The 26,544-nt window shown below is 45.8% G+C and overlaps 1 protein-coding gene across 6 annotated transcripts in view; it reads left to right on the top strand.

The window, feature by feature from the left end:
- Positions 1 to 26,544, top strand: part of TJP1 (tight junction protein 1) — a 259,306-nt gene that overhangs the window by 84,698 nt on the left and 148,064 nt on the right. The window contains exon 1 of one of the 6 annotated variants that reach the window (XM_024982008.1): positions 11,875 to 11,913. The exons of the other annotated variants lie outside the window; for them this stretch is intronic. Within the exon in view, the coding sequence (XP_024837776.1) occupies positions 11,890 to 11,913 (24 nt within the window). The 5' untranslated portion in view covers positions 11,875 to 11,889. Of the gene's footprint in view, positions 1 to 11,874; positions 11,914 to 26,544 lie in introns of those variants that run through there. 6 annotated transcript variants of the gene reach the window in all.

The raw sequence follows: 26,544 nt of genomic DNA, 5'->3' as shown, positions 1-26,544 counted from the left end.
AGTGCTCTTGCCTGGAAAATCCCATGGGCAGAGGAGCCTGGTGGGCTGCAGTCCATGGGGTTTGATAGGAGTCGGACATGACTGAGCGACTTCACTTTTCACTTTCATGCATTGGGGAAGGAAATGGCAACCCACTCCAGTGTTCTTGCCTGGAGAATCCCAGGGACGGGGGAGCCTGGTGGGCTGCCATCTATGGGGTCAGATATGACTGTAGCAACTTAGCAGCAGCAGCAGCAGCAGTAGTCTTTTCTGGATATATGCCCAGGAGTGGGATTGCTGGATCACATGGTAATTCTGTTTTTAGTTTTCTGTGGAGCCTTCATACTCTTCTCCATAGTGGTTGTACCAACTTACACTCCCACCAGTAGTGTGGGAGGTTCCCTTTTCTCCACACCCTCTCCAGCATTTATTATTTGTAGATTTTTTGATGGTAGCCATTTTGAACAATGTGAGGTGATACCTCATTATAGTTTTGATTTGCATTTCACTAATGATTAGCGAAGTTAAGCATGTTTTATTTGCCTGTCAGCCATCTGTATGTCTTCTTTGGAGAATGTCTACTTAGGTCTTCTACCCATTTTTTTTTCATTGGACTGTTTGTTCTTTTCATACTGAACATTGATATATCGCTCAGTCATGTCCGACTCTTTGCGACCCCATGGACTGTAGCCTACCAGGCTTCTCCGTCCATGGGATTCTCCAGGCAAGAATACCGGAGTGGGTTACCATTTCCTCCTCCAGGGGATCTTCCCGACCCAGGGATCGAACCCCGGTCTCCTGCATTGGAGGCAGATGCTTTAACCTCTGAGCCACTAGGGAAGCCCATTGATATATTTTAGAAATTAAGCCCTTTTTGGTCACATAATTTACAAATATTTTCTTCCAGGTTGTAGGTTCTCTTTTCATTTTGTTTATGGTTTCCTGTGCTGTACAGAAGCTTGTAAGTTCAATTAGTTCATTTGTTTACTTTTATTATTCTTTCCATTAATCTAGGAGACAGATGCAAAAATAATATTGCTGCAGTTTATGTCAAAGAATGTTCTGCCTATGTTTTTCTCTAGGAATTTTATAGTATCTCATAAGATGTGTCTCATCTTACATTTAGGACTTTAATCCATTTTGAGTTTATTTTTGTGTATAGTGTTAGAGACTGTTCTAATTCCATTCTTTTACATGTAGCTGTCCAGTTCTCCCAGCACCACTTATTGAAGAGACTGTCTTTTCTCCACTGTATATTCTTGCCTCCTTTTTGTAGTTTAATTGACCAGTTTAATTCTTTTAATTGTAGTTTGAAAGAATGCTAGATGCATGGGTTTATTTCTAGGCTTTCTGTCCTGTTCCATTGATCTATGTGTCTGCTTTTGTGCCAGTACCATACTGTTTTGATGACTGTAGCTTTGCAGTATAGACTGAAGTCAGGGAGCTTGATTCCTGCAGCTCTTTTTTTCTTCCTCAAGATTGTTTTGGCTATTTGGGGTCCTTGTGTTTCCATACAAAGAAAAAAATGTTTTGTTCTAGTTGTGTGAACAGTGCATTGGTAATGTTAATAGATTGCTTTCAGTAGCACAAAGATCTAACTGATGGCATTAAAAAGTAAGCAAATAGTGGAGAGGCTGTACTTGTATTCCTTTATGATGGCCTGTGAAAGTGTTAGTTGCTCAGTCGTATCTGACTCTTTTGCAACCCCATGGACTGTAGCCCTCCAAGCTCCTCTCTTCATGGGATTTCCCAGGCAAGAATACTGGAGTGGGTTGCTAATTCCTTCTCCAGGGGATCTTTCCCACACAGGGATCGAAACTGGGTCTCCACATTGCAGGCAGATTCTTTACTGTCCTTGCACCCAGGGAAGCCCCTTATGACGGCCTGTTCTCCTTAATTCTCATTTTGTCTCAGCTGGCTTGTCACAGTTATTTTATTTTAAATGATATGAGAAAGGTTTCATTTCCTTGGCAGTGGAATGCTGTCGTGTTGTTGGTTTTTACACGGAGTGGGGGACTCAGGGTGGGCAGGGGACCAGGGCCACTGTGTAACCCACTGTGGAGCTTCTGTTCTCCTAAGTAGGGAATGCAGGTGTGTCTAGGGACTTTGCTGGTGGTCCAGTGGTTAAGAACCACCTTCCAATGCAGGGTGCACAGGCTTGATCCCTGGTTGAGGAACCAAGATCCCACATTCTGTGGGGCAACTAAGCTTGCATGCCACAACTAGAGAGCCCAAGTGCCACAACAAAGAGCCACTGCAGCCAAATAAATATTTAGGGAAAAAAAGAGAAATGTATGTGAAGAGACGTCATGGGAGAGGCCAAAAGAGATAATGAAATTGGCAGGAACTTTTGAGGAGAAGGAGATATTTAACAGAAGAAATTAAAATTTTGTGCTACATGGTATATGGAAAAAGTGTTAATTTTGCTGACCTTTTCCCCGTGAAATCTTTGGTAAAATGACTATGACTTGATAATGCCTTGTGGTGCCAGGTCTCCCTGGAGGATGAGATGAGTTCCTCTGTGTCACCTCAGAGCAGGAGGGGCTGGCCTGGCTGCTTTCCCAGAAAGCCTCCGTGGCTGCAGCTGCAGGAGGGCCTGGGGAGAGAGTAGACAGTGAGAGTCCCCATGTCCAGAGGGACTGCTGTCCTCACGGGACTTTTGCAGTTACTTGTGTTTATAGATGACATCCAGTTTACGGAGGTTATACTTTTAAAAGCTAGTTTTCCTTTTCCTTTTCAGTTTAAAAATCTTATTTCATTAATGAACTCAGTATTTTGCATAACATTAGACTAGTTGTCAATTAATTTTTTAGGGCTTCCCTCGTAGCTTAGTCAGTCAAGAATCTGCCTGCAGTGCAGGAGACCCATGTTCTATCCCTGGGTCGGGAAGATCCCCTGGAGAAGGACATAGCAACCCACTCCAGTATCCTTGCCTGGAAAATCCCATGCACAGGGGAGCCTGGTGGGCTGCAGTCCATGGGGTCGAAAAGAGTCGGGCATGACTGAAGGACTAACACTTTCACCTTTCAATTAATTTTCGTTAAATGGTCTTTCCCTCCAGTATTTTATACTACATTTGTGGGTTTAGTATATTTTATTTTTAAGCCTTTAAAATGTGTGACAGGCAAATTTACAATCCCAATAGAAAAACAAATCTCAAGCTAACATAATATGATAAACTATTAGTGCAGTAATCAGGTTATCTCAAACATAACAGTGTTATTTATAAACCTAATAGCTTACAGATGACAAGACCATTTGACAGGTCTTCTAAAATATCAAACATTTAAAAATTATTTATTTATTTTGGCTGTGCTGGATCTTTATTGCTGTGCAGGCTTTCTCTAGTTGGAAAGAGGAGACTAATCTCAAGTTGCAGTGTGCAGGCTTCTCATTGCAGTGGCTTCTCTTGTTGCAGAGTACCAGCCTTAGGCATGTGGGCTTCAGTAATTGCAACACATGGGCTCAGTCATTGTGACACACAGGCTTACTTGCCCCATGGTATGTGGAATTTTCCCAGACCAGGGATTGAACCCATGCCCCTTGAATTGACAGGTGGATTCTTACTCATTGTGGTGTTGTTCACTTGCCAAGTCATACCTGACACTTTGTGACCCCGTGGACTGTAGCATGCCTGGCATCCCTGTCCTTTACTATCTCCTGGAGATTGCTCAAATTCATGTCCATTGAGTTGGTGGTACTATCTAACCATCTCATCCTCTGCTGCCCTCTTCTTTTGCCCTCAATCTTTCCCAGCATCAGGGTCTTTTCCAATGAGTTGGCTCTTCACATAACATGGTCAAAGTATTGGAGCTTTAGCTTCAGCATCAGTCCTTCCAACGAATATTCAGGGTTGATTTTCTTTAGGATCGACTGGTTTGATGTCGTTGCTGTCCCAGGGACTCTCAAGAGTCTTTTCCAGCATCACAGTTTGAAAGCATCATTTTTTCAACACTCAGCCTTCTGTATGGTCCAACTCTCACATCTGCATATGACTACTGGAAAAGCCATAGCTTTGGCTCTGTGTCGCTTTGTCGGCAGACTGACGTCTCTGCTTTTTAATATGCTGTCTAGTTTGTTACAATTTTCCCAGTGGGTTCATCAGTACCACTTTTCTAGATTCTATATATAGGTATGAATATACAATGTTTGTTTTTCTCTTTCTTAGTTCATTCTGTGTAACAAGTTCTGGTTCATTCACCTCAGTTCAGCTGATTCAGACTTGTTCCCTTTTATGACCGAGTAATATTCCATTGTATGTACCACATCTTTATCCATTCATCTGTTGATGGACATCTAGCTTGCGTCCATGTTCTAACTATTATAAATACTTCTGCAGTGAACATTGGAGTACATGTATCTTTTCTGATTATGATTTTCTCAGAGTATATGCCCAGTAGTGGGATTGCTGGGTCATATGGTAGTTTTATTCCTAGCTTTTTAAGGAATCTCCATAGTGCTCTCCATAATGTCTGTATCAATTTACATTCCTACCAACAACGCAAACAGGTCCCCTTTCTCCACATCCTCTCCAGCATTTATTGTTTCTGCTGCTGCTGCTGCTAAGTCACTTCAGTCGTGTCCGACTCTGTGCGACCCCATAGACGGCAGCCCATCAGGCTCCCCTGTCCCTGGGATTCTCCAGGCAAGAACAATGGAATGGGTTGCCATTTCCTTCTCCAATGCATGCACACATGCTAAGTCGCTTCAGTCGTGTCCGACTCTGTGTGACCCTATGGACAGCAGTCCATCAGGTTCCTCTGTCCACAGGATTCTTTAGGCAAGAATACTGGAGTGGGTTGCCATTTCCTTCTCCATTATTGTTTCTAGATTTTCTCAATTAAAAAAAAACAGGCGGAAGACCTGAACAGACATTTTTCCAAAGAAGACATACAGATGGCCAATAAACACATGAAAAGGCACTCAACCTTGCTCATTATTAGAGAAATGCAAGTCAAAACTACAATGAGGAATCAACTCACACCAGTCAGAATGGCCATTGTCGCCAAATCTCATTTCTTTCTTGGGACTGATTACCTAGCCCGAGAAGTGGATTTGCTCCCTCTTGGTCCCAAGGAGCAGGAGTGCTTGGCTTTCGTGAGCACGTTTTCTGGGCATTTTTCAGTTCCTTCTGCTCCCTCCCTGGCTTCCCCATTCTCCTGCTTTCTTGTCAGGCTTTTAGCCCCATGTTTAGTCCTTTCAGTAGCATCCCATTGCATTTGATCTTCTTCTAGTGTTTCTGTCGGGGTGTCACTCTAATGACAGGAGTGAAAACGCACACAGGTGGTGTTGGAATTCTGGGCACGCTGGACTAGAATAGTTCGTTATGGAATGTATTGGGTGGGCCAAAAGGTTCCATTTTTTCCGTGAGGTGCTCTAGTAGTGCTTTTGTCTTTAACTTCATTTGAAATAGTTTTTTAGATTGTATTCTGTGAGCTGTCATATTAATATGCATTTTTTTAAAAACTTATCAAAATTGGTGAATTTTTGTGTAACCATTTTAATAGTGAAAATAGAAGAAAAAAGCAACATTTTCAGCATATTGTGCTTAATTATTTCAAGAGAGGTATAGGACTTCCTTGTGGTCCAGTGGTTAAGAGTCTACCTACCAATGCAAGGGACATGGGTTTGATCCCTGGTCCGGGAAGATCCCACATGCCTTGAAACAGCTAAGCCTGTGTGCCACAACTACTGAGCCTGAACTCTGGAGCCCATGAGGTGCAACTATTGAAGCATAAGTGCACTATTTCCCATATCCTCTGCACTGAGAAGCCTGTACACTGCAATGAACAGCCCCTGATTGCTGTAAGTAAAGAAAGCCTGTGTGTGGCAGCAAAGACCCAGCTCAGTCAAAAATTAAGTAAGTAATTAAATACAAAAAGGTAAACACACAAAACAAATGTGCAGTGTGTGGAGAAAGTGTCCAAAGTGGTTTGTGAAGTTTCATGCTGGAGACTGCTCGTGGGTGATACTCCATGGTCAGGTAGACCGATTGAAGTTGATAGAGATCAAATTGAGACATTAATTGAGAACAATCAACATTATACCATAGAGGAGATAGTTGACATACTCAAAATACTCAAATTAAATGTTAAAAATTACTCGCACCAGCTTGGTTATGTTTATCACTTTGATGTTTGATTTCCACATAAGCAGGAAAAACCCTTGACCATATTTCTGCATGCGATTCTCTGCTTAAACTTAACGAAACCGTTCCATTTTAAAAAACAAATTGTCACAGGCAATAGAAAGTGGATACTGTACAATAATGTGGAATGGAAGAGATTGTGGGGCAAGTGAAATGAACCACCACCAACCACAACAAGGCCAGTCTTCATCCAAAGAAGGTGATGTGTATATGGTGGGATTGGGAGGGAGTTTTCTTATGAGCTCCTAGAAAACCAAATGATTAATTCCAACAAGTACGGCTCCCACTTAAACCAACTGGAAGCAGCACTGGACAAAAAGCATCCAGAATTAGTCAACAGAGAATGCATAATCTTCCATCAGGATAACACAAGATCATGTGTTCCTTTGATGACCAGGCAAAAACTGTTACAGCTTGACTGGGAAGTTCTGATTCGTTTGCCTTATTCACCGGATGTTGTACCTTTGATGCCCACTAATTTCAGTCTTTACAGAATTCTCCTAATGGAAAAAATTTCAATTCCCTGGAAGACTGTAAATCACCTGGAATGGTTCTTTGCTTAAAAAGATAAAAAGTTTGGGGAAGGTGGAATTATGAAGTTGCTTGAAAAATGGTAGAAGATAGTGGAAAAAACTGGAAAATTCTTAGAGATGAGAATACCAGACCATCTTATCCGTCTCCTGAGAAACCTGTATGCAAGTGAAGAAGCAACAGTTGGAACCAGACATGAAACAACTGACTGGTTCAAAATTAGGAAAGGAATATATCAAGTGTTTATATTGTTACCATGCTTATTTAAATTGTATGCAGAGTACATCATACAAAATGCCGGGCTGGATCAGCTACAAGCTGGAATCAAGATGCTGGAAGAAATATCAACAACCTAAGATTTGCAGATGATACCACTCTAATGACAGAAAGGGAAGAGGAATTAAAGAGCCTCTTGATGAGGGTGAAAGAGGAGAGTGAAAAAGCTGGCTTGAAACTCAACATTCAAAAAACTAAGATCATGGCATCTGCATCCATCACTTTATGGTAAATAGAAGGGGAAAAAGTGGAAGTAGTGACTTTTTATTTTCTTGGACCCCCAAATCATTGCAGACCGTGACTACAGCCATGAAATTAAAAGATGCTTGCTCCTTGGAAGGAAAGATATGACAAATCTAGATAGTGTATTAAGAAGCAGAGACATCACTTTGCTGACAAAGGTCCATAGAGTCAAACCTATGGTTTTTCTAATAGTCATGTATGGATGTGAGAGTTGGACCATAAAGAAAACTGAGCTTTTGAGTTGTGGTGCTGGAGAGAGTCCCTTGGGCTCCAAGGAGATCCAACCACTCAACCCTCATCCTAATCCTAGTTGTTTATCGTGGACCATGGTGCTGGTGCGTGTGTCACTTAGCTGATGTGTTACAGTGAGCGTACACTGAGAGTCAGCTGGCCTGCCATCTTGGACCTAGCAGGTTCTAATCCGTTTATGTCATGTCCTTGGGCTATGTCATTCTTTTAGAGCAGCAGGCCCCAACCATTCTGGCACAGGGACCAGTTTTGTGTAAGACAGTTTTTCCAAAGCGCAGTGGAGTTCATGCTCCTAGGAGAACCTAATGCTGTCACCACTGGTCTGAGAGGAGGCGGAGGCTCAGGCACTAACTCGAATGTGGTGGGGGGCAGCTGTACATACAGATGAAGCTTTGCTCTCTTTCCCGAGGCTCACCTCCTGCTGTGAGGCCTAGGATGGGGTCGGGGTCGGGAACCCGTTTTAAAGGTTTTGCTTGGCCCCTTCCTGTCTCATTCTCTACTCAGAGATTTTTTCCAGGCTGAGTAGGAGCGTTGACCCTGCCTGTCAGGAAGTAAAAATCTGAATGTCTGATCTAGGGGCCTTAGGGGCAGGATAGCTCCTTGTTTTAATCCATATGGGCTGGAATCCCCACATCATTGTTATCTGGATGTTATCTATCTCAGTAGCCTTCCTATGAGTCTCCTTGATGATGAAGCCCTTTCTGTAACAGCATCACAGCACAATAACTGTCTGTAAATGACAAAAAGACTTAAAAGTCACGATTAAATGTTTGACTACAGTGTAATCGATAAAGAACCCTGATTACTAATGTGACAGCATTTTAAGGTAACAACTAGAACTCTAGCATTATACCAGGACATATTCAAATTTTAGAAACCTCATATAATTTTTGGAAAGGCCATATTAATAATATTCATCCATACAGTATTTTTTTCTGAACTTTTTATTTTGCATTGGAGTATAGCTGATGAACAGTGTTATGATAGTTTCAGTTGGACAGCAAAGAGACTCAGCTATATGTGTACGTGTATCCATTCTCCCCCAAACTCCCCTCCCATCCAGGCTGCCATATAACACTGAGCAGAGTTCCTTGTGCTGCACAGTAGGTGCTTGTTGATTGTCCATTTTAAATATAACTATGTGGACATGTCCATCCTAAACTCCCTAATTGTTTCCTCCCCCATTCTTCTTCTGAGCAACCATAAGTTCATTCTCTAAGTCTGTGAGTCTCTGTTTCTTACAGTGTATTTTTAGGTAGGTTTTTCGCTCCTGTGATAATGCTCTCCATGTAATTTAACATACCAAATATAATACTACTTAAATATTTCTCTGAGATGCCTCAGGGGCCCTTGGAAGCATCCCAAAGTTAGTTGAAAGTCAAATAAGTTTGAATAAAATTTGTATTTGGAAAGTTTGTCAAAAATTTTGAAACACTTGATCAAAGACCACGGTCACTTTGAGACAATACTTATTTCTTAACCAAAGTTACAGGACATCTCAAAAGTAAATTCAGATCATTTAAAGGCAAAGAAAGTCCACACAATCGGTTATCAAAAACAGCATTCTGAGAAAACTTTATTCTCTTACCAGAAAGAAAATCAAACCAAAGTCTTCCTTTACCTTATTTCCAACAGAATGCATTTACCCAACTGAATTCAATCCAGTCTTAGAAAATCCTGATCCAGCAAACTCTTTTCAGTATTTTTTCACAGGCAGGGTCTTGTCCCCCGCTGCCCACCCCCACCTCTCATTCAGTTCACTTTGTCCAAAAGCTGCAGCCCCATGATGTCCACACTGGGCAGTGCGTGAGCTGGTGAGCTGAGTTCTCGCTGCCCTTGCTGGCCAGCCATCCTGCTGCCCTGGCCAGCAGGGCCTCCATGTGTGAAGTCTTTCTTGATCACCTGAATCAGGAGGAGAGCGAGCTGCCTAGAAGCCCTAGGTCCCTGTAATCAGCCTGCTCCTGCTGTGTTTATTGCAGGCTATGGGAATTGTGCTTCTATGTGTAAATATCTCCTCTCTGCTCTGTTGTAAACTCCTTGAGGGCACTGCTGTGACAGTGGTGCCTGTAACATCTGGGTATTCAGTAAAGTTTGTGGAATGAGAAAAGCCTGGATGTCCCTGTGAGGCAGTGAAGAGAAGGTACATGTCTGTTCTCCTGTCTACGTTTGGTGTTTAGTGAGTGTTCTAGTAGGGCTTCCCAGGTGACTTAGTGTAAAGAGCCCGCCTGCCAATGCAAGAGACTCAGGAGACGCGGATTCAACTCCTGGTTTGGAAAGATCCTCTGGAGTAGGAAATGGTAACCTAATCTAGTATTCTTGCCTGGAGAATTCCATGGACAGAGGACCCTGGTGGGCCTCAGTCCCTGGGGTCGCAAAGAGTTGGACACTGAGCACACAGGCGTATGCATGACATGAGTGTTCTAGTTCAGAGTTGGTGTGGTGTTGTGATTACTGGATTACATTCTGCTCAACTCACCACTCTAACCTTGGACAGCCTGGATTGGAGTTTCTGTGTTTGAAAAGGTCCTCAAAATTCAGTGTAGAAAAGAATGAAATAGGTACTTATTAAAATTGTGGACACCTGGACTCTGCCCTCTGAGACTTGTCGGGCTGCAGGGCTGAGCCGTGTAAGTACATCCACTTCCCCACCCCAGCCACATGTGAGGAGAACCACTGAGCAAGGTGACCTCTGTGGTGTCCCCAGCTCTGTTTTTAAAGGACACTTAGATAGGATGGACAGCTCTGTGAAGTTACTTTCTATCATCGGATGTTTAATTTCCTTTCCCTTTTGTGAGTTGGGTGCAGTTACAAGCACAGATAATGAGCGTGTGCCTCATTTAGTAGAAAAGGCATGTTTTCAGATCCTCTGCAAGGAGGGAGCAGTCAGTAGGGTGGCCGTTGCAGCAAGGAAACCCCATGTAGCTTTCGGCCTAAAGGCTTTTTCCCGAGAACTTTACCTTTCAAGAGTTTCCATATTTATCATCTGTTCACTTTATTAACACATTACAGCAAGTCCCCTACCTATGAACCTTCAAGTTGTGAACTTTGAAAGATGCGAATACGCATTCTATCAATGTCAGATGTGAGTGAAACTGCAGCTTGCCCTCCATCTCCTGTTGCTGACGACCCTTCAGCTCCACCATCTCCTACCTCCTCTCCCTCCTCCAGTCAGTAACTCTTCTTGCCTGTTCACTCAATGCCAGCCCCTGTGTGCCAGCTGCTGTACTGTACTCCTGTACTTTTCAAGGTACTGTACTGTAGGATTAAAAATGTTTTATTTTTTGTGTTTGTTTCTTTATTATATATTATTTGTGTGGAAAGTATTATAAACTATTACAGTACTGTACTATATAGCCGATTATGTTAGTTGGGTACCTAGGCTAACTTTGTTGGACTTAGGACGATTGTGCTCTCAGGATGGAACTCATTCACGTATAGGGGACTTTACAAATATAGCCATGGACCACGGTTTTAATAATTTCACCCCCAAACATATGAGGCAATCAAGCTTCATGTATAATTTGTCTTGTCCTTCATTTCATTGAGCTGTAAATATTTGATGAATAGAATATATGCACAAATTCTAAAAGATTTATATAGTCACTGTTCTTTAAAATGCAATTCTTTTATCACTAGGTTTTTTCCTCTAGAAAAGAAAGGAAGAAAAAGCCTTATATTTAGAGGCAGAAATGAAACCCTTTCTCAAAGTACCTCTTTTTCTTCTGTGTTACATGGTCATTGTATTAAATGGCACTGATAGAATAAATGATGTCAGGATTAAAAGGGAAAACCCCACCATTGTACCACTTAAAAGTTGTGTGTGGGGGCTGTAAGGAGATGGGTTGCTGCAAGGAATGTGTGAGATTGTTGTGTCATCTTATGCCTCAGTCATGAATCACAAGTTGTCCTGGACTGAGAAGAAAATAGAGGTTGTTTAGTAATATGAACAGTTCAGAGTGACAGAGAACACAGAGGGACGGTCTGCATTCCCCGCATTCTCGGGCATTGTGCACAAGCCGCCTCAAGCCCCGCCCTGAGAGTTGCCCTTGCAGGCTGTCCAGGGCCACAGGAAGTGGACCCAGCATTCTCTTAAGTCCTCAGGCAAGCCCACCGCTTGAAAGAGATGTTTTTTCTTTTATTAGATTCTAAGTTGAATTTCTTTGACATTAGTTGGAGGAAGCAGGTAGACTTCAGTGGGCTGTAGACTGTATTCCACATGCTGGGGTCTCTGCATCTTAGCATTGGAAGCAGATTTACCAGACTGTCTTTCCCAGCGGGAGCAGAAGTCCTGGAACTCAAGGAGAGGCATGTCTTTTCATTAATTACATCAGTTCTTTCAGAACCATTTTGAAAGAGTTTGAGTGCCTTAGTCATGTGAGCACTCCTCCCACTGAAGCCCTAGGAGTGGCAGCATCAGAAAGCTGAAAGAAGCCCCGACAGCAGTCAGGAGGCATTCCACAGTGATGACGTCGCCACTGGACAAGGAGGTTGGTCTGATCTTGGGTCTGTTTGCTTTTCCTAGTGACTTAAAATCCCTCCACCAGATTGATCCAACAGGTTTCCTTGTGGTTAGTGTTTTAACCTTTATTGGTCACATGAATTGTACCTGTGATTGTGATTGTGGGGAGGGTGGTTAGGTGGGGTGGGGGGTGGGGCGGAGGTGGAACTTTGTGGATGGTTGCTCTTCAGCTTTAATCCACCACCTAAATCTCTTGGGGATTTTGTATTTAAGCCCAGTTACAACTTTAACTGTGGTCCCCCTCCCATCCTCTGTGCCTGATAACCACGTGCCTCCTGGTCACTGTGTGGCCCCTTTCCTGCAGCCTGTTGAGTGCGTTGTTACTTAATGATTTAGGATGAACGTCACAAAGTCATCTTGGAAAGGTTCTCCAGGTTCGACCAGGAAGTCTTTTCTTGCTAATGCTGGGGATGGGGACCGGAGAGTCATGTCATGTTCAAGGTCTGTGCTGTGGTGTATCTGTGAGTCCGCTGACACCTCTTTCCCCTCCCCCAAACCACAACACAGACAGACAAGCAGAGCACATGGTGGGACTTGGCCCCATGCAAGGGCTCACTTCCTTGGTCTGTTGGTCGGTGCTGTGGGGCAGCTTCAGGCCGGCTTGGGCTGAGGCAAGGGTGTCAGACTTTACTGTCCAGAAACACTTTTTAAATCTCACTGATTTATCTGGGAATTACTACTAAATATCCAAAGCTTCCTGAATAGGGGCGAAAGGTATGCAAGTTGTAGGTCAAATCTGCATCTGCTCTCACAACAGGAGATGAATTCTGGCTGGATAAAGCCTTTGTAGATGAGATGCTGTGTCTGTCAGTTTGTATCACCGCAGGTGAGCAGAGAAGGAAACCAAGCAGAAAGTCTGTTGCCTGTCCTTGGTTCAGCAGTGATGCTGGAAGGATGTGAGCGCAGGTAATGGAGCTCTAAAGCTTTACCTCCTTACCCACTGCATTGGACTACCTGGCTGCAAAGGATGCAAAAGACCATGGACAAGGTCACTGCTGTTTTTATTATTACAACTAGTATTATTGCTTTGTTATTAAAGACAAAAAAACCTGAATGTACATACACACAGAGAAATGGTTGAATCAACTGTTGCAGTTAATTGCACCAAGAAAGAAATAGTTGAGAATGTGGTGGAGACGAAAGCAATAAATGTAGTAAAAGCTTGTGTAATTTTGAAATTGACTCTGTATTAATGAGATGTGATTGTTTTCTTAAAACAATAATCAATGTGTTTCAGCGTAACTCTGTAGTAAAAGCTTGTGTAATTTTGAAATTAACTCTATTAATGAGAAACAATTGTTTTCTTAAAACAATATTTAACATGTTTCAGAGTAGCTAACAAGATGAATGTGTTTGTGATACAGGGGCTGACTTTGTCACTTGGTCCAGATCACATGCGGATATTGGGGTCCTGTCCCTGAAATAGGAAGAGGAAGGTGTTGATGCTGATGACCAGATGGCTTTGCCCAGAGACACATTTCCTAGAACACCAAGATTTAGTTTTAAATCACTGAAAATTGATTGGCCTAATTAAATCATTAATGTAGCATTAGAAATCTGTGGGTGTGCACTCAGTCACTCTGTCATGTCCAACTCTTTGTGACCCCGTTGACTGTAGCTCACCAGGCTCCTCTGTCTGTGAGGTTCTCCAGGCAAGAATACTGGAGAGTGGGTTGCCATTTCCTTCTCCAGGGGATCTTCTTGACCAGAGATCAAACCCATGTCTCCAGTGTGTCCTGCATTGGCAGGCAGATCCTTTACCACTGAGACACCTGGGAAGCCCATGAGAAATACACATCTAAGGAAAATATTCAAGAGAGGAAAAAAAAGGCGGTGGAGAATCTGGCCCCAGTGTGTTGGCCCTAGGGGAGGTGGTGAGTCCTGGAGACACCTTGTGGAGGTGGGGGGGGGGGCGGGTGTGCAGCATGAGAGCAGGAGGGGACACAGATCAGCCCCAGGGCTTGTCTTCCTGCCTTTCTGAGATGCTGCTCGCCTGCTAACATGGTATTTGTTGTTCTCTTTATCCTGCTGTAACCCTTGTGTAGGAATGTGTGGGGGAGAGGGTGCTGGGGAGGCCAGGGCACTAGTCAACGTGCAGGTCACTTGCTCCGGTGCGTGCACGAACCCCCAGCCAGCCCTCCTCCCACACCAGTTTCCCTGCTGGCCCAGGCCGAACAGGAATGTTGTGCAAACAAATGCGGAAACAGAGACATACAAAAGGGAGACTGTTTTTCATTTCAGCCACTGACGTGCGTGATCAGAAATCACTCATGCTGTGGACTCTGTAATTGTGGGGACCTTTCAGAAGATGCCTGCAGAGACTTCCTCTAAGTGCTCATCTCTGCTCTAAGGACAGGTGGTGGTTGTAGACTCAACTGTGACCTGTTGTGTGAGATGAGAGTGTATCAGTACCTTAAAAGCAAAGTACTCATCTGAGCCTCCATCTCAACTCCTTCCAGGAGTTCGTGGATCTGGGCAAGTCCTGGCTGCCCGTGGAGATCAAGTCAGTTTACATTGCTCTCAATAAGTCACAATTTACTGGCTCTTAAGAAACCATACTTTTAGGTAAAACAGGCAAATTTTAATTTAAAAAGTGAAAGGATTTGTTTTTAAAAGAAATGATCTTCCAGTTTTATGTCCTGGAGTCAAATGTGAAGTCAAATCCTCTAAAATCTTCTACGCCTGTTATTACTTTACATGAAACAGTAAAAACAGTGAACCTTGATGAGAGGAAGGTCCTGAGCTAGTTAAGGTCAGGGTTGAGTGTGCCACACTGAAGCAGAGGGGGAATGGATGTACTGTACAGAAAAGCAGCAGAAGGAAGGGATGAGTGCGGTAACTTGAATGAACTGAAACTCCAGCTTTGTGAGTGCACTGGCTCCTTGGGCCTCTCATGTGTTTCTGTCCTCATAAACGTGTGGCTCTGCTCCTAGCAGGGTCCTGACCCCTCAGAGCAGGTATGAGGGGTTCTCACATTTGTATCCACAGGTACGCTGGGTGTCAGGATTGTGCTGAGTTCTCTGGAGGCCCAGTTCCCCTGGGGCACACGCTTACTGGGCCGGAGTGGAAGGTCAGCTTCAGTTCCACAGTGGTTGGCTGGACTTAGATGTGGCACTCCTTGCCTCTTGTGAGGGTCTGCGAGTGCCTGACAGGTGGGCACTTTGGGGGGCATCCACTTTAAGGAAGAGTTTCTTAAGTAACAGATCCCTTCAGTCTGGACAAGGTTTTGGGCTGCAGCCCCAGTGAGGAATAGACAGCAGTGAATGCTGCTTACCACCAAGAAAGGGAGTGGAAATCCAACTCCCTTTAATGTCGTTCTCATGGGTGTATTTGCTTTTTGTGATCGTAAAATGGTCCTGTTTTATACATATGCATGTCAGAATCAAGTAGGTAGTACTTTTATATGATGTTTGTGTGTGTAATACATACACATGTCGTTAGAAGCAGCAAGTATATTAATAGCTGTAATACTGGTGAAAAGTGTTGTGTCCGACTCTTTGTGAGCCCATGGACTATAGCCCTCCCTCTGTGCATCGGGTTCTCCAGGCAAGAATACTGGCGTGGGTTGCCATTTCTGATACAGCAGCTCGTTAAGCAGTCATGTTTAAAAGCCATTCCTCATTTAATAAGGAGCTGAATTGGACTTTTTGCCTCAAAAGCTCAACGATCAGATTTGCCAACAAATAAGAATGCTTAATCCTACATTTGTTGAAAAGGATGATTTTACTAGTTTTTACTGGTTTTAGAAAATTTCATTAACTTGGATTTTGAGAGACTGGCCATTCCTGGCTCATTGTAACGCCATTCTGTCAGCTCAGAAAGAGCATAGACAACAATTTGCTGAGGTTTCTCCTCTTTCATAATTGGGTACATTCCTGCCATGCCCTGGCATTGTCTCTGGCTGCTGCAGGCTGTGTCAGGGCTGCCGACAATTGCGCCCCGTGACTGGGGCATGCTGGTGGGGTCCCCTTCCTCCCCCTACTGCTCTTCGAGCAGCTTCCAGTGAGCTGAGGGCCTGATTGGTTCCGACAGTGCGGAGTGGGGACTTCGCTGGGCCCTGCAACCCCATCGGTGACACAAGGCCCACCCACCCTGCAGGCCATTCTCACCCATCACCCTCCTTCCCAGAGAGGAGCCAGGATGCAGGCCCCATGTGGCTTCAGAACAGGCCCTTCTTGTTTTATTCATGTGGCTGCACCCCCTCTCTGTCACTGCTGTGATGGTGGTGACACTGAGATGGGGACCCAAGGAGAATGTGGCCTGTCATCCCTGTCTGTGCATTAAGCTTCATGACCAGGACATCCCCATGGGTGGCACATTTTGGGGGAGAGGAGGAGGTGGCCGGGGAAAGCTGCCCTCCTTTCTGTCTCTTGTTTTGTTCTGATATGGACTTTGAGCCTCAGGGGTGGGAGCTTGTCCATTGCTGCACTGTGTGCAGCACTGATATATTTCTGTTCTCAGCAAAACATTCTCTGATGATCGGCAGTTGCATTTACGGTACAGGCCTTCTAGGTTTATCTGGAGCAGCATACCTTTGTGGTCCATCCCCTAGGAAGTGGCCAGGGTCTCGCTAGACAGGTGGAGTCACCTTTACACCCTGCTGAGAGAAAGGGAGACCCGGGCTTGATATCTGCTCCATGAGAACATGGAAGCGTGACATTGAGGAAGCATACCAAGCATGGCAAATGTTGTTGCTCACTAAGTCATGTCTGACTCTTCGCAATCCCATGGACTGCAGCATGCCAGGCTTCCCTGTCTTTCACTGTCTCTCAGAGTTTGCTCACACTCTTATCCATTGTGACATCTAACCAACCATCTCATCCTCTGTTGTCGTCCCCTTCTCCTCCTCCTCCTCAGTCTTTACTAACATCGGGGTCTTTTCTAGTAGTTGGATCTTCATGTCAGGTGGCCAAAACATTGGAGCTTCAGCTTCAGCATCAGTCCTTCCAATGAATATTCAGGGTTGCTTTCCTTTAGGATTGACTGGTTTGATCTCCTTGCTGTCCACGGGACTAGCAAACATTGCCTTCATCATAAGTGAACAGTCTTCTATATTCTATGTCTCTAATTTGATTTACTAGATTCTTTGTCTCTAATTTGACATTAGATTCTTTACTAGCTGAGCTACCAGGGAAGCCAAATTTGATTCATGAGAGGGGCCAACTCCCCAAACAGAGTAGTTTGCTTTCACACAGGATGGGTGGTGGCCACTGGGCCTGGGAGCAGGATCTACCTGTTTGATCTTCCCCTAGGTGTTTCTAGCTTCTAAATTAGGTTTTAACATCAAATGATGTCTCCTTTGAATCTGGGAACCACTAATATCCGCAATTAATGTTTTAAGCCTGAAAGACTGAGAAAATGTCACACACGTGTTTAGTATCATTGGCAAAAACACAGTGGGTTGGTCTGTTTGTAAAAGAAATTCCTTTGCCAAATAGACATGAAAAGAAAAACTCAAAGCTGCTGGAAGTTCCTGGGCTTGGGGCCTTGCCCCTCCCTGCCAGGGCCCCAAGTGTGTGTGCCTGTGGCTTCATGGGCACCTGCTCTTGCACAGCTTTCTTCCAGGCCCCACACATCCTGTGAGGCCCATTTCAGTTTGAGTGGCAGGAGGGACTTGGCTCAGGAACTGGGGGACTCAATTGCTTGTGGAGGGTGAGATACCCCTAGAACCTGACCCAAAGTACCTACTTTCTCCAGGGTCTGAAACGTGTTTTGGTTACTCTATCCTTGAATTGTGCTTTGTTTGTTTTTTCTGTTCTAGTCTGTGCTTTCATCTTTGTTTTCTATTTTAAATCTGAATGTGAATTTACAGTCCTTCATAATCATCTCTCTTTGAAACACAGTAAGGTGTAAGTCTAAAAAAAAGAGGTAGAACTCTTGAGAAAGTACAGAAAAAAAGATTTCGTCCCATAGTTGGACAGTGCAAGCACACTTATGCTCACAGTATAAATTCCTCTCTAACCCTAGAACAGTCCAGAATTTGTAAGAGAAGTAACCAGCAGGGCTGAGGTGTTTCCGATGGAAAGTTAAGTGTTGTCCTGTGCCCTTCAGCTGCGGCCTCCTGGGTCCCCTGTGGTCACCGTCGCTGTCCACTCGGCCCCCAGCCTTCCTCCCCGCTTTGGTGCTGCTGTTGTGTTCAGACCTGCGCTCCTTCGAAAGACCTCAGAAATAGAGAAGCATTTCTGAGGTCTTCCATTCAAAGAAGCAGTGTAAAAGCACAGTCATTGTTTATTAACCTATTTGGTTTGCATTTCTCACGTCTTAGAGCATGAAGTCTACTTCTGGGCTTATCACACCATGGGTACCTGCCGTTGTGTGATTGTTGTTGGATAGGAACCCACCCCAGACCTTGCTGACTTGTCTCTTGTTCACCTCGGTTCTCCCCAGGGTCTGCCCTGGGCTGGTGGTCAGCTGGGGTGGGGCAGGGCTCCTGTGGACCTGGGCTGGGTGTCCACGATGCCTCTCGAGTGCCCTCTGGGTTGAGTGTCAGGCTTCCTCCCAGGGCAGGTGCCCCAGAGATGGAAGCTGCCAGGCTTCTTCAGAATTCAGCCTCAGAGGTCATAGGGCTCCACGTCACTGCATTCAGGAGGTGGGGGTATCCCTGTGGGAAGAACGTGGGGGTCGTGTGGGTGTCGCCCTTGGAGATTGGCCACCACAGCCAGAAAACCAGCGGCAGACACTTCCCTATTTCACAGTGCTCCTTAAGGTCATTACAGTCTGCTCATTTTACTGTTACTCTCACAAGACTGGAAGTTCCATCTCTCTCTGACTCCATTTCCTGCTTTGAGTTCTTTTTCAGAACTGTCAGGGAAACAGCCCCAGAGCTGGTTAACCTGAGCCTGGAGTCGTAGCTGGATGCTTCAGTTATTAGCTCTGAGTGAGGGCAGTGTCCTCTTTGTAGGAACTGCTTTCCTTTCCTTTGTCAAGTGAAGACACTGAGCAGGATTCAGTGGGACCTGCTGGGCACGGCGCCTCCCTGCCGCTGGAGCTACTAGCCCTCAGGTGGCTGGAGAAGGCCCTGCTGTGGGTAGAGGACCTGCCTTGCTGCCCCGAGGTCCCCTGTGACCTGGGGCAGGTGGTCACACACGCATGGCCCTGATTTCCTCCCTTTGTTGTGTTAATTTCCCCATCCTTCCTTGTCCTTTTCCTTGCCCTCAGTGTAAAGTGATCCGTTCTGATCAGCAGGCAAGTGTGGATGACCAGTTTCTGGTGGGCAGCAGGCTCTGAGAGAACAGGCTTTTGCTCAGAAGGAGGGTCCCCTTCCTCATGTCCTGGGGGGACAGTCCTGGCTGGGAGTTGATAAGGGCATGTTATGTAAAATCTAGAGGGCAAGCCTTTCCCTTGTAGGTCAGCATTCCGCCGCCAGCTAGGAGGGCTAATCAGCAGCAGCATTTTCTGTGCTCATTCCAGAGAGTTTCCCGGGGGCTCGATAAATCTAGCAGCCTGTTTACAGAAACATGGTTATTTAACAAACTCGTCTCCAGAGCTTGAGTCTGTTTTCACCCCCATCTCGCCCAGCCTGCCCCTTGTGTGAGACTGTTACTGTCTACTCTTGCTGCTCTGTATATTATTGTAACATGGTTTTGCACCCTTAATATAAAAGTTGCTTTACACACCAGTCATGTTAAATTCGTTAGAGAACTGTTGTAAAGTTCTTACTTTTTAGCCTCTCCCCTGTGTTTCAGTCCTGTCTCTCATCTGCCCACTTGTATTTCTAGCTAGCTAATTTAATTTGCCTTATTGACACGTTCACTCACCCGTTTGTTCATTTATTCAACAAATGTTACTTTGTATGCCTGGTGTGGGCTGTGTAATATTAGATAGGAAAGATGGGGCACTGGAGCCTGGCGAGCTGTCTGCACAGGGTGTCCGGGACTGTCGGGAGGGCCCCGACGGTGTCCTCGGTCATGGGGCTGAACCTGAGTGCAGGGTGTCTCCAGGGGACAGTACTGCTGCTGCTGCACCCTTGGCCCTAGAGCAGCTCTCTGAGGGGATGTGTGTGTAGGGCAGATTCTTTGTGGCCCAGGCGTGCTGAGATGGATGTTCTCTACATTTGGGTAAACATTGCCACAGTCCCCAGAAACACTGCATTTAATGTGTACTCCCCTCCATGGTGTCTCTCTGCTTCATTCCAGGCCCTCTCCACTGTTTGCAGTGTGAAGGGTAAAATGAACAGTGTCTCATTATTTGTTTTACCTCTTTAAATATGTGTGAAGTCAAGCATCTTCTGATTTTTGTTTTTGAGATGTGTATTTCTCTTCCCATGAATTTTCTGATACCTTCCCCATTATTCTGTTGCTTTATTTATTTTTGTCCATATGAGCACTTTCTAAAATAAGGAAGTTACCCTTTGTGTCTTGTCACTAATGTCTTCCCTGTTTGTTGTTTGGTTCTGAGGTTATGTCCTGCCCAAAAAGAGATCATTCTTCCGGCCTTGAGATGATGCACATCCTCACTGTTCTCCCAGGCTTCCTCTTATGCTTCGTGTTTGCATCATTAGAACCTTTGATTTGTCTAAGATTAATTGTGGTGTAAAGCATGAGGGAGTCTGGCTTTGTTTTTTCCAGATAGCTTCCTGGTTACATTTACACACGTTGATTGAGTGATCTTTTATTTATTTATTTGACTGCATGGGGTCTTAGTTGTGGCATGTGGGTGGTAGTTCCCTGACCAGGGGTCAACCCAAGCCCCCTGCATTAGGAGTGAGAGTCTTAGCCACTGTACTACCACGGAAGTCCTAAGTGATCTCTTTTCTTGAAATCCTATATTTATAATGATAGACCCTTATCATGGGCTTCCCTGGTGGCTCAGCAGTAAAGAATCTGCCTGTAGTGCAGGAGCCGCAGGAGACATGGGTTTGACCTCTGGATCAGGCAGATCCCCTAGAGAAGGACAAGACAACCCACACCAGTATTCTTGCCTGGAGAATCCCATGGACAGAGGAGTCTGGTGGGCTACAGTCCATGAGGTTGCAAAGACTTGGACACAACTGAAGCAACTTACGTGTACGCATGCACCTTTATCATAAATTAAATTCTCTCATGTATGTTAATCCTTTTTGTGATCCAGTCATCTGTTTTGTTTCTTTTTCAACTCCAAACTGTATTGATATTGAAACTTCATAATATGTTTTATTATCTGCTAGAGCTAGTTCCTACTCATTACTTTTTTTCCCCAAAATTTTGTTTTCCCATTGTGAAAACTTTTCTTTTTGCAAAGTTTGTTAGCAGTAGCAAAATCTTTCTCTTAGGTCCTCAGAACCAGTCTATAAAGGAAGTTTTAAAAAATTGAATTTGGGCTGTTTACCTTATTAGGGGATTCATTTTTTCAACAAATATTGGGGAAGCTACTGTCTGTTGATGCCAGACTCGATTGGCTGTTTCATTCTCTCGATTTTCTTCCCCTCTTTCCTTCTCTCTTTCAGTGTTTATAGGGTGATGGTCTGTGCGAACACTGAACTTGGTGGGAGACACAGAGGAGCACCAGACTCTGTTTCACTGATGGCGCCCCTGGAGCTGGGCCTCGACCTCAGGACTGGACACATGCGGGGCCTGGTCTCAGAGCTTGTGTAGACTCTAGAACACCGGGAAAGGCAAAGAAGGGAGTGAAGCCTCCCCTCAACCATTCCTATGTCCTGTTCTGAGCCTCCGTACAGCCCCCATGCTGGGCTAGCAGCCTTATGACTGACCAGTGGTTCTTAGAGCTGACCGCTGATGCTGAATGCCTAGAAAATCACAGAGAAGCAGCTAGGAGCTGGCACTCAAAAATTCTACTAATTCTACTTGGAAATGTTTTCAAAACACATACTTTACACACTAAGACAGTCTCAAGGGAGTACATGCCCTCTCCTTCTCCTGTGGGAGGAGTGGAGGGCCGCGTTCTGAGCCTACCGTGGGAGGGAAGGAAGTGCTGTTCTCCTGCCCAAGTGCGTGGGCTGAGCGGGTGTGGAGGCAGGCAGGCCTTTTCTCCAGGGACCATGCTTGGACATCCAACAGGTGCCTTTACAGTTTTGCCTTTGTCCCCTCTTGTGATGGTCGTCAGGTAGGTCATTCATTTTTTCAGTTGGTTTCTTGTTCATTGTTGCCCTTGGCTTTTACACTTAAAGACCAGGTTCTAATATGGGCCAGACAGCCAGCACGACTTATCTGGGCATTGCTCAGCTTAGATGGCAGAGGTTTCTTGTGTCCAGGACAGCTTTGGTGCCCATCAGGAATCACTCGTTCCACTTCATACGGTTGATGTGGTACATGATTGATTTTGTGTGCGTGTGTGTTCAGTTGCTTCAGGCATGTCTGACTCTTTGTGACCCCATGGTCTGTAGCCTGCCAGACTCCTCTCCTCTGTCCGTGGGATTCTTCAGGTAAGAATACTGGAGTGGGTTGCCATTTCCTCCTCCAGAGGATCTGCCTGACCCAGGGATCAAACCCACATCTCCTGAGTCGCCTGCATTCCATGGTGGATTCTTCACTGATGAGCCAGGGGAAGCCCCACAGAATTGATCTTAAGTGTTCTGAATAAATGTCTTGAGTCTAGTTTGGTTGGTCTTTTGGGAAGGTCTCAGGGAGCACAGACACACAGGCAACTCTGGGTCCCCACACAGACAGGACAGGACCCTAGTGACCTGTCCTCCTCCTCCTCCCTCCTCCCCCCTTTTCTTCTCCTTCCTTGTGAGGCTGGGGGCTCCTGATGCTGCCTCCCTGAGGTCCCATGCCCCCAGCCCACGGCCTCCCTGGCAGGCTCGGCTGAGGACAGCCACTGGACCTCTCCTCCTGATGGCTCACTCCCAACCAGAGGCATCTGTGTTTACTGAACGTGCCTTTCCCCTCCATCAGTTTATTGTCGTGAAGGACACGCTGTAGTCTTCAGTGGATCCAAAGCACTGGAATGCTTTCCAAACATTCCAGACTATTTTCTGATCTGACATTTGACTTCTATGAGAGCAGCCTGTTTGTTTTTGTCCCGCAGAAAACATACGCTAAGGGCAGCTTTTGTAATATAGTAAATAAGATCCCACACGAATTCCACATAGCCTGCTGTGCGGGGAGTTCACATAATAAGGTGAAGAATGCTGGTCATTTGTGTTCCCACTGGCCTGGACATTTCACCCCCCTCCCCTTGCATCTGTCAAAGCCGTGTTGCAGCACACAAATGATGTAGTTAAACGTACTGATGGAAATGGATGGTTTCTCTTCATAAACAACCAGAACCATTATGGCAACTACCCTGTATGTTCAGTGAGGGTGAAGATGGGCTCTAAATATAGTCAGTGACTTAAGCTAATGCTCCATTTGTGAGGGAAAAATGTGTTGAAATTCAGGTGGGTGTTACAGAAGGGGCAGGGAGGCAGGGGGCAAGACTCGGGTGCATGGGAGAAAGTCATGCCAGACATACAGGCAGATTCCACAGAGTAGAGGTAACAGAGAATTAATATGCTGCTATTTTTGAAAAGGAGAAGGTGTCACATCACCAAAAGGAGAAGAAAAAAATTCTTAAAGCTGTGTTTACATCAAGTTTATGTCGGCTCTGTGTTTCCTTTCTTCTGAGGGCCTGTGATGGAAGAATGCGTCTGCAGTTGTTATCTGCAGGTTTGTTTCTGTGTCACTAACAGCCAAGGGCAGGGACTTCTCTCGGAGACCGTGTGTGCCTCCCACTCGGCAGAGCCTGGTCATGAGACTAGATCCCTGTGTGTGTGTGCACGCTCGGTGGTGTCCGACTCTGTGCAACCCCATGGACTGCGGCCTGCCGTGCTCCCCTGTCCGTGGGATTTCCCAGGCAAAAATACTGAAGTGGATTTCCATTGCCTCCTCCAGGGGATCGTCCTGACCCAGGGATCAAACCTATGTCTCCTGCATTGGCAGGTGGGTTTTTACCACTGGGCTACGTGGGAAGGCCCCCTTCAACAAGCTGCTTCTGCCTTTTTAGCTTCCCTGTTTGTCTCTCTTGTCTGCTCCTTCACTCCTCTTCTACGTTCTGCAGCAGCTGTTAAGGCTCTGGAGGGCCAGATCCACCTCTTGTCTGGTGTTGGTGATGGTACCTGGCTCAGGCCTCATGTGAGGTGCTGCCGGGTGTGTGTACATCTTCTCTCGCCCCGCTAACTGACAGATGCAGATTGGTCTTCCTCTAGGTGTGCAGCGTGGCTCCAGATTCTTCACCATGTCTGTGTACCTTCATTCATCTGTCAAATATCTATTACAATACTTTTTACAAATACAGATGTACTGCTAAAGATGATCATATTATGAAAGGCCCCCAGTTCTTATGGATATTGCAAGTTTCTTTCCATGTTACAGTCACCCTGAAGCTGAGGGAAGCCACAGCCTACTCTGTGGGGAGAAGTGTGTGTTGAGGCTGCACCAGACCCGGCAGAGTAGAATCTTCAACAGGATGGAGAAGAGTGAGAGGCAGAGCTCAGGTTAACATGCGCAGCTTGTCCGCTTCGTCTGACGGGCACCGGGGCTGTACACAGATGCCCTTGGTTAGCATCTTACCATTTGCTGCTGTCGGTAGCTGCAGAAAGAGTGGTTCTTATCCTGTCAGGAGGATTGGTATTGACTTCTGTAGCTAAAACCAGGAACAGCCATCTGATCTTGTCCTCGAATAGTTTCCTGGTCCTGTTACATCTTGCTCATCCTGTTAAAACTCAGTTGCAGATTCTAGCTCAAGTGAATTAGGAAGATCCTAGCTCATGTGAGCTCTCATGGTTTCCTGAATGTTGACATCAGACCTGGAAGGGCCAGGCCATCTTATATCTCCTGGAGGAGGAGGAAAAAAGGCTTAAATTTAAGCCTTCTAAATTTAGTTAATGTTTGCTTCTTATCATAGAACTTTTGTTTCAATTTTAAAGAAGAGATTTACAAGCAAAATACAGGTGTTTGTAAAGCAAAAAGTTGAAAGGAATGATAAGTAGCAGACGTGTTTACCACTCAGTGCCCAGTAAGACAAAGAAAAAGGAAGCCAGATGTAAACTGAAGAGAAAGCGCCTGTGTGGCCAGCGGATAAGTGCAGTGGGGATGGCGATGATGGAGCAGGACTCACTCCAGCCCCTCCAGCTGGAGCTTCAGCCCCTCGGTCCTGGAGACCTCAGGGTCAGATGCTAGGTTGCTTGTCTTTTGTGTCCCTGATTTGGGTTGAAAGCTCTGTTGACTTGAACCTGACCCAGAGGCCTCCAGGCAACTGGACCAGAAAAGAACTTGCAGATAACTGTCCTGACAGTGGGTGTCCCGTGCAGTTCTCAGTAGTGACCACGGCCTGAGACTGGGACCTTGCTAAACTCACGACTTAGCACCTAAGCCGGGTACAGTCCCTCCCCTCAAGGAGCTTACGCTCTGAAAGATCTGAAAGAAGGAAGCGGTGAGCAGACTTCAGAAGAGAACGTCTTCTCATCTTGAGAGAGAAATCTTTGGAGAGGTACCAATTGAAGACAAAGGAAGTGAACAGTGTATCACTGACCAACCCCTCGAAATGTCCAGGCAGCCTTGGAAAAGCTGAAGCCTGTAGTTTAAAAGAGCCTGCGCTGCTCAGGGAATGACAGGTAAGAACTTTCCGCAGTTTTCTGTCGTAAGGAAACGACAGAAACTTTCCTTCAGCAGGAAAATAGAAACCACAGTTGACTCGCCATCTTGAAGGACTGGCCATGGAGGCTGGGAGCCAGCAGTGCAAACTGTTGCAAGCAGCAGATTCAACAAAGGTTTTGTCCTTCTCCTGAGAGCAGGTGGTGGGTGGGAGGGTGGGTGGGACACACCCAGGTCCTGAGGCCAGCCTTACTCTTCGGTTCTACACCCCCAGAGGACTGGCAGCAGCTGCTTTCTCACTTTCCCCCGAGAGCCACCTCAGCTTATTTCTCTCTAGACTAGACCCAGGTGGTGAACTGAAAGGCTCACAGGGCCTGACCAGCTGCATCCTTGATTCTCCTGCCAGGCAGGCCTGAGGAGGGAGCGCTGGCTTCTAGCGCCCCACGGAGAGCTTCTCCTCACCCTTAACCCCCAGCAGGCATTTGAGGTCAAGATGTGTTAAAGGTGCCAAACAGCACTTCTCTGCCAGCTGCATCAGAAACCTGGGGGTGGGCTGAGGACTCTGCACTGGGCCCCTGTCAGGAGCTGTTCCAGGGCCTCCTGTTGCCTAGGACCCACCACTACTGTTGCCTGGCACCCACCACCCCTGTCGCCAGCCGCTGATTCCTGATCTGGTCTGCTGGAGCCTCTTCCGCGTGGACATGCAGTGCTCCACAGCTGCCCGGGCTTCATCCTGTCTGCTCTCACTCCCTGTCCTGTTGGCCCTGGTTTAAGGCCCCACCTCTCAGGTGACTATGTGTGTGTGCTGTGACAGCCCAGCCTAGTGGTTTCCTGAGTGAGTTTTCTTCTGCTGGAATGACCCTCGCTGCATGGTGCATCTTAGCTTACATCACCCGTTAACTCAGTCTCTTTGTTGCCATCCCGTGCCATTCTTCCTGTTTCTGTGCTTATTTCTGATTCATTGTATTTATATTCCAACATGGCAATGTTTGTGAAATTCTAAACAGTGGGAACCAGGTTCTCTTTCTTCCTGTAACTTCCTTTTTTCCAAATACAGAGCAGTTTTACCTCAGTCTCTCTGGGCCTAA

This window comes from Bos taurus, chromosome 21, assembly GCF_002263795.3.
Source record: "Bos taurus isolate L1 Dominette 01449 registration number 42190680 breed Hereford chromosome 21, ARS-UCD2.0, whole genome shotgun sequence".
Taxonomy (NCBI): domain Eukaryota; kingdom Metazoa; phylum Chordata; class Mammalia; order Artiodactyla; family Bovidae; genus Bos; species Bos taurus.
Note: the sequence above shows the minus strand (reverse complement) of the source record. Positions and strands in the feature narration are given on the sequence as shown.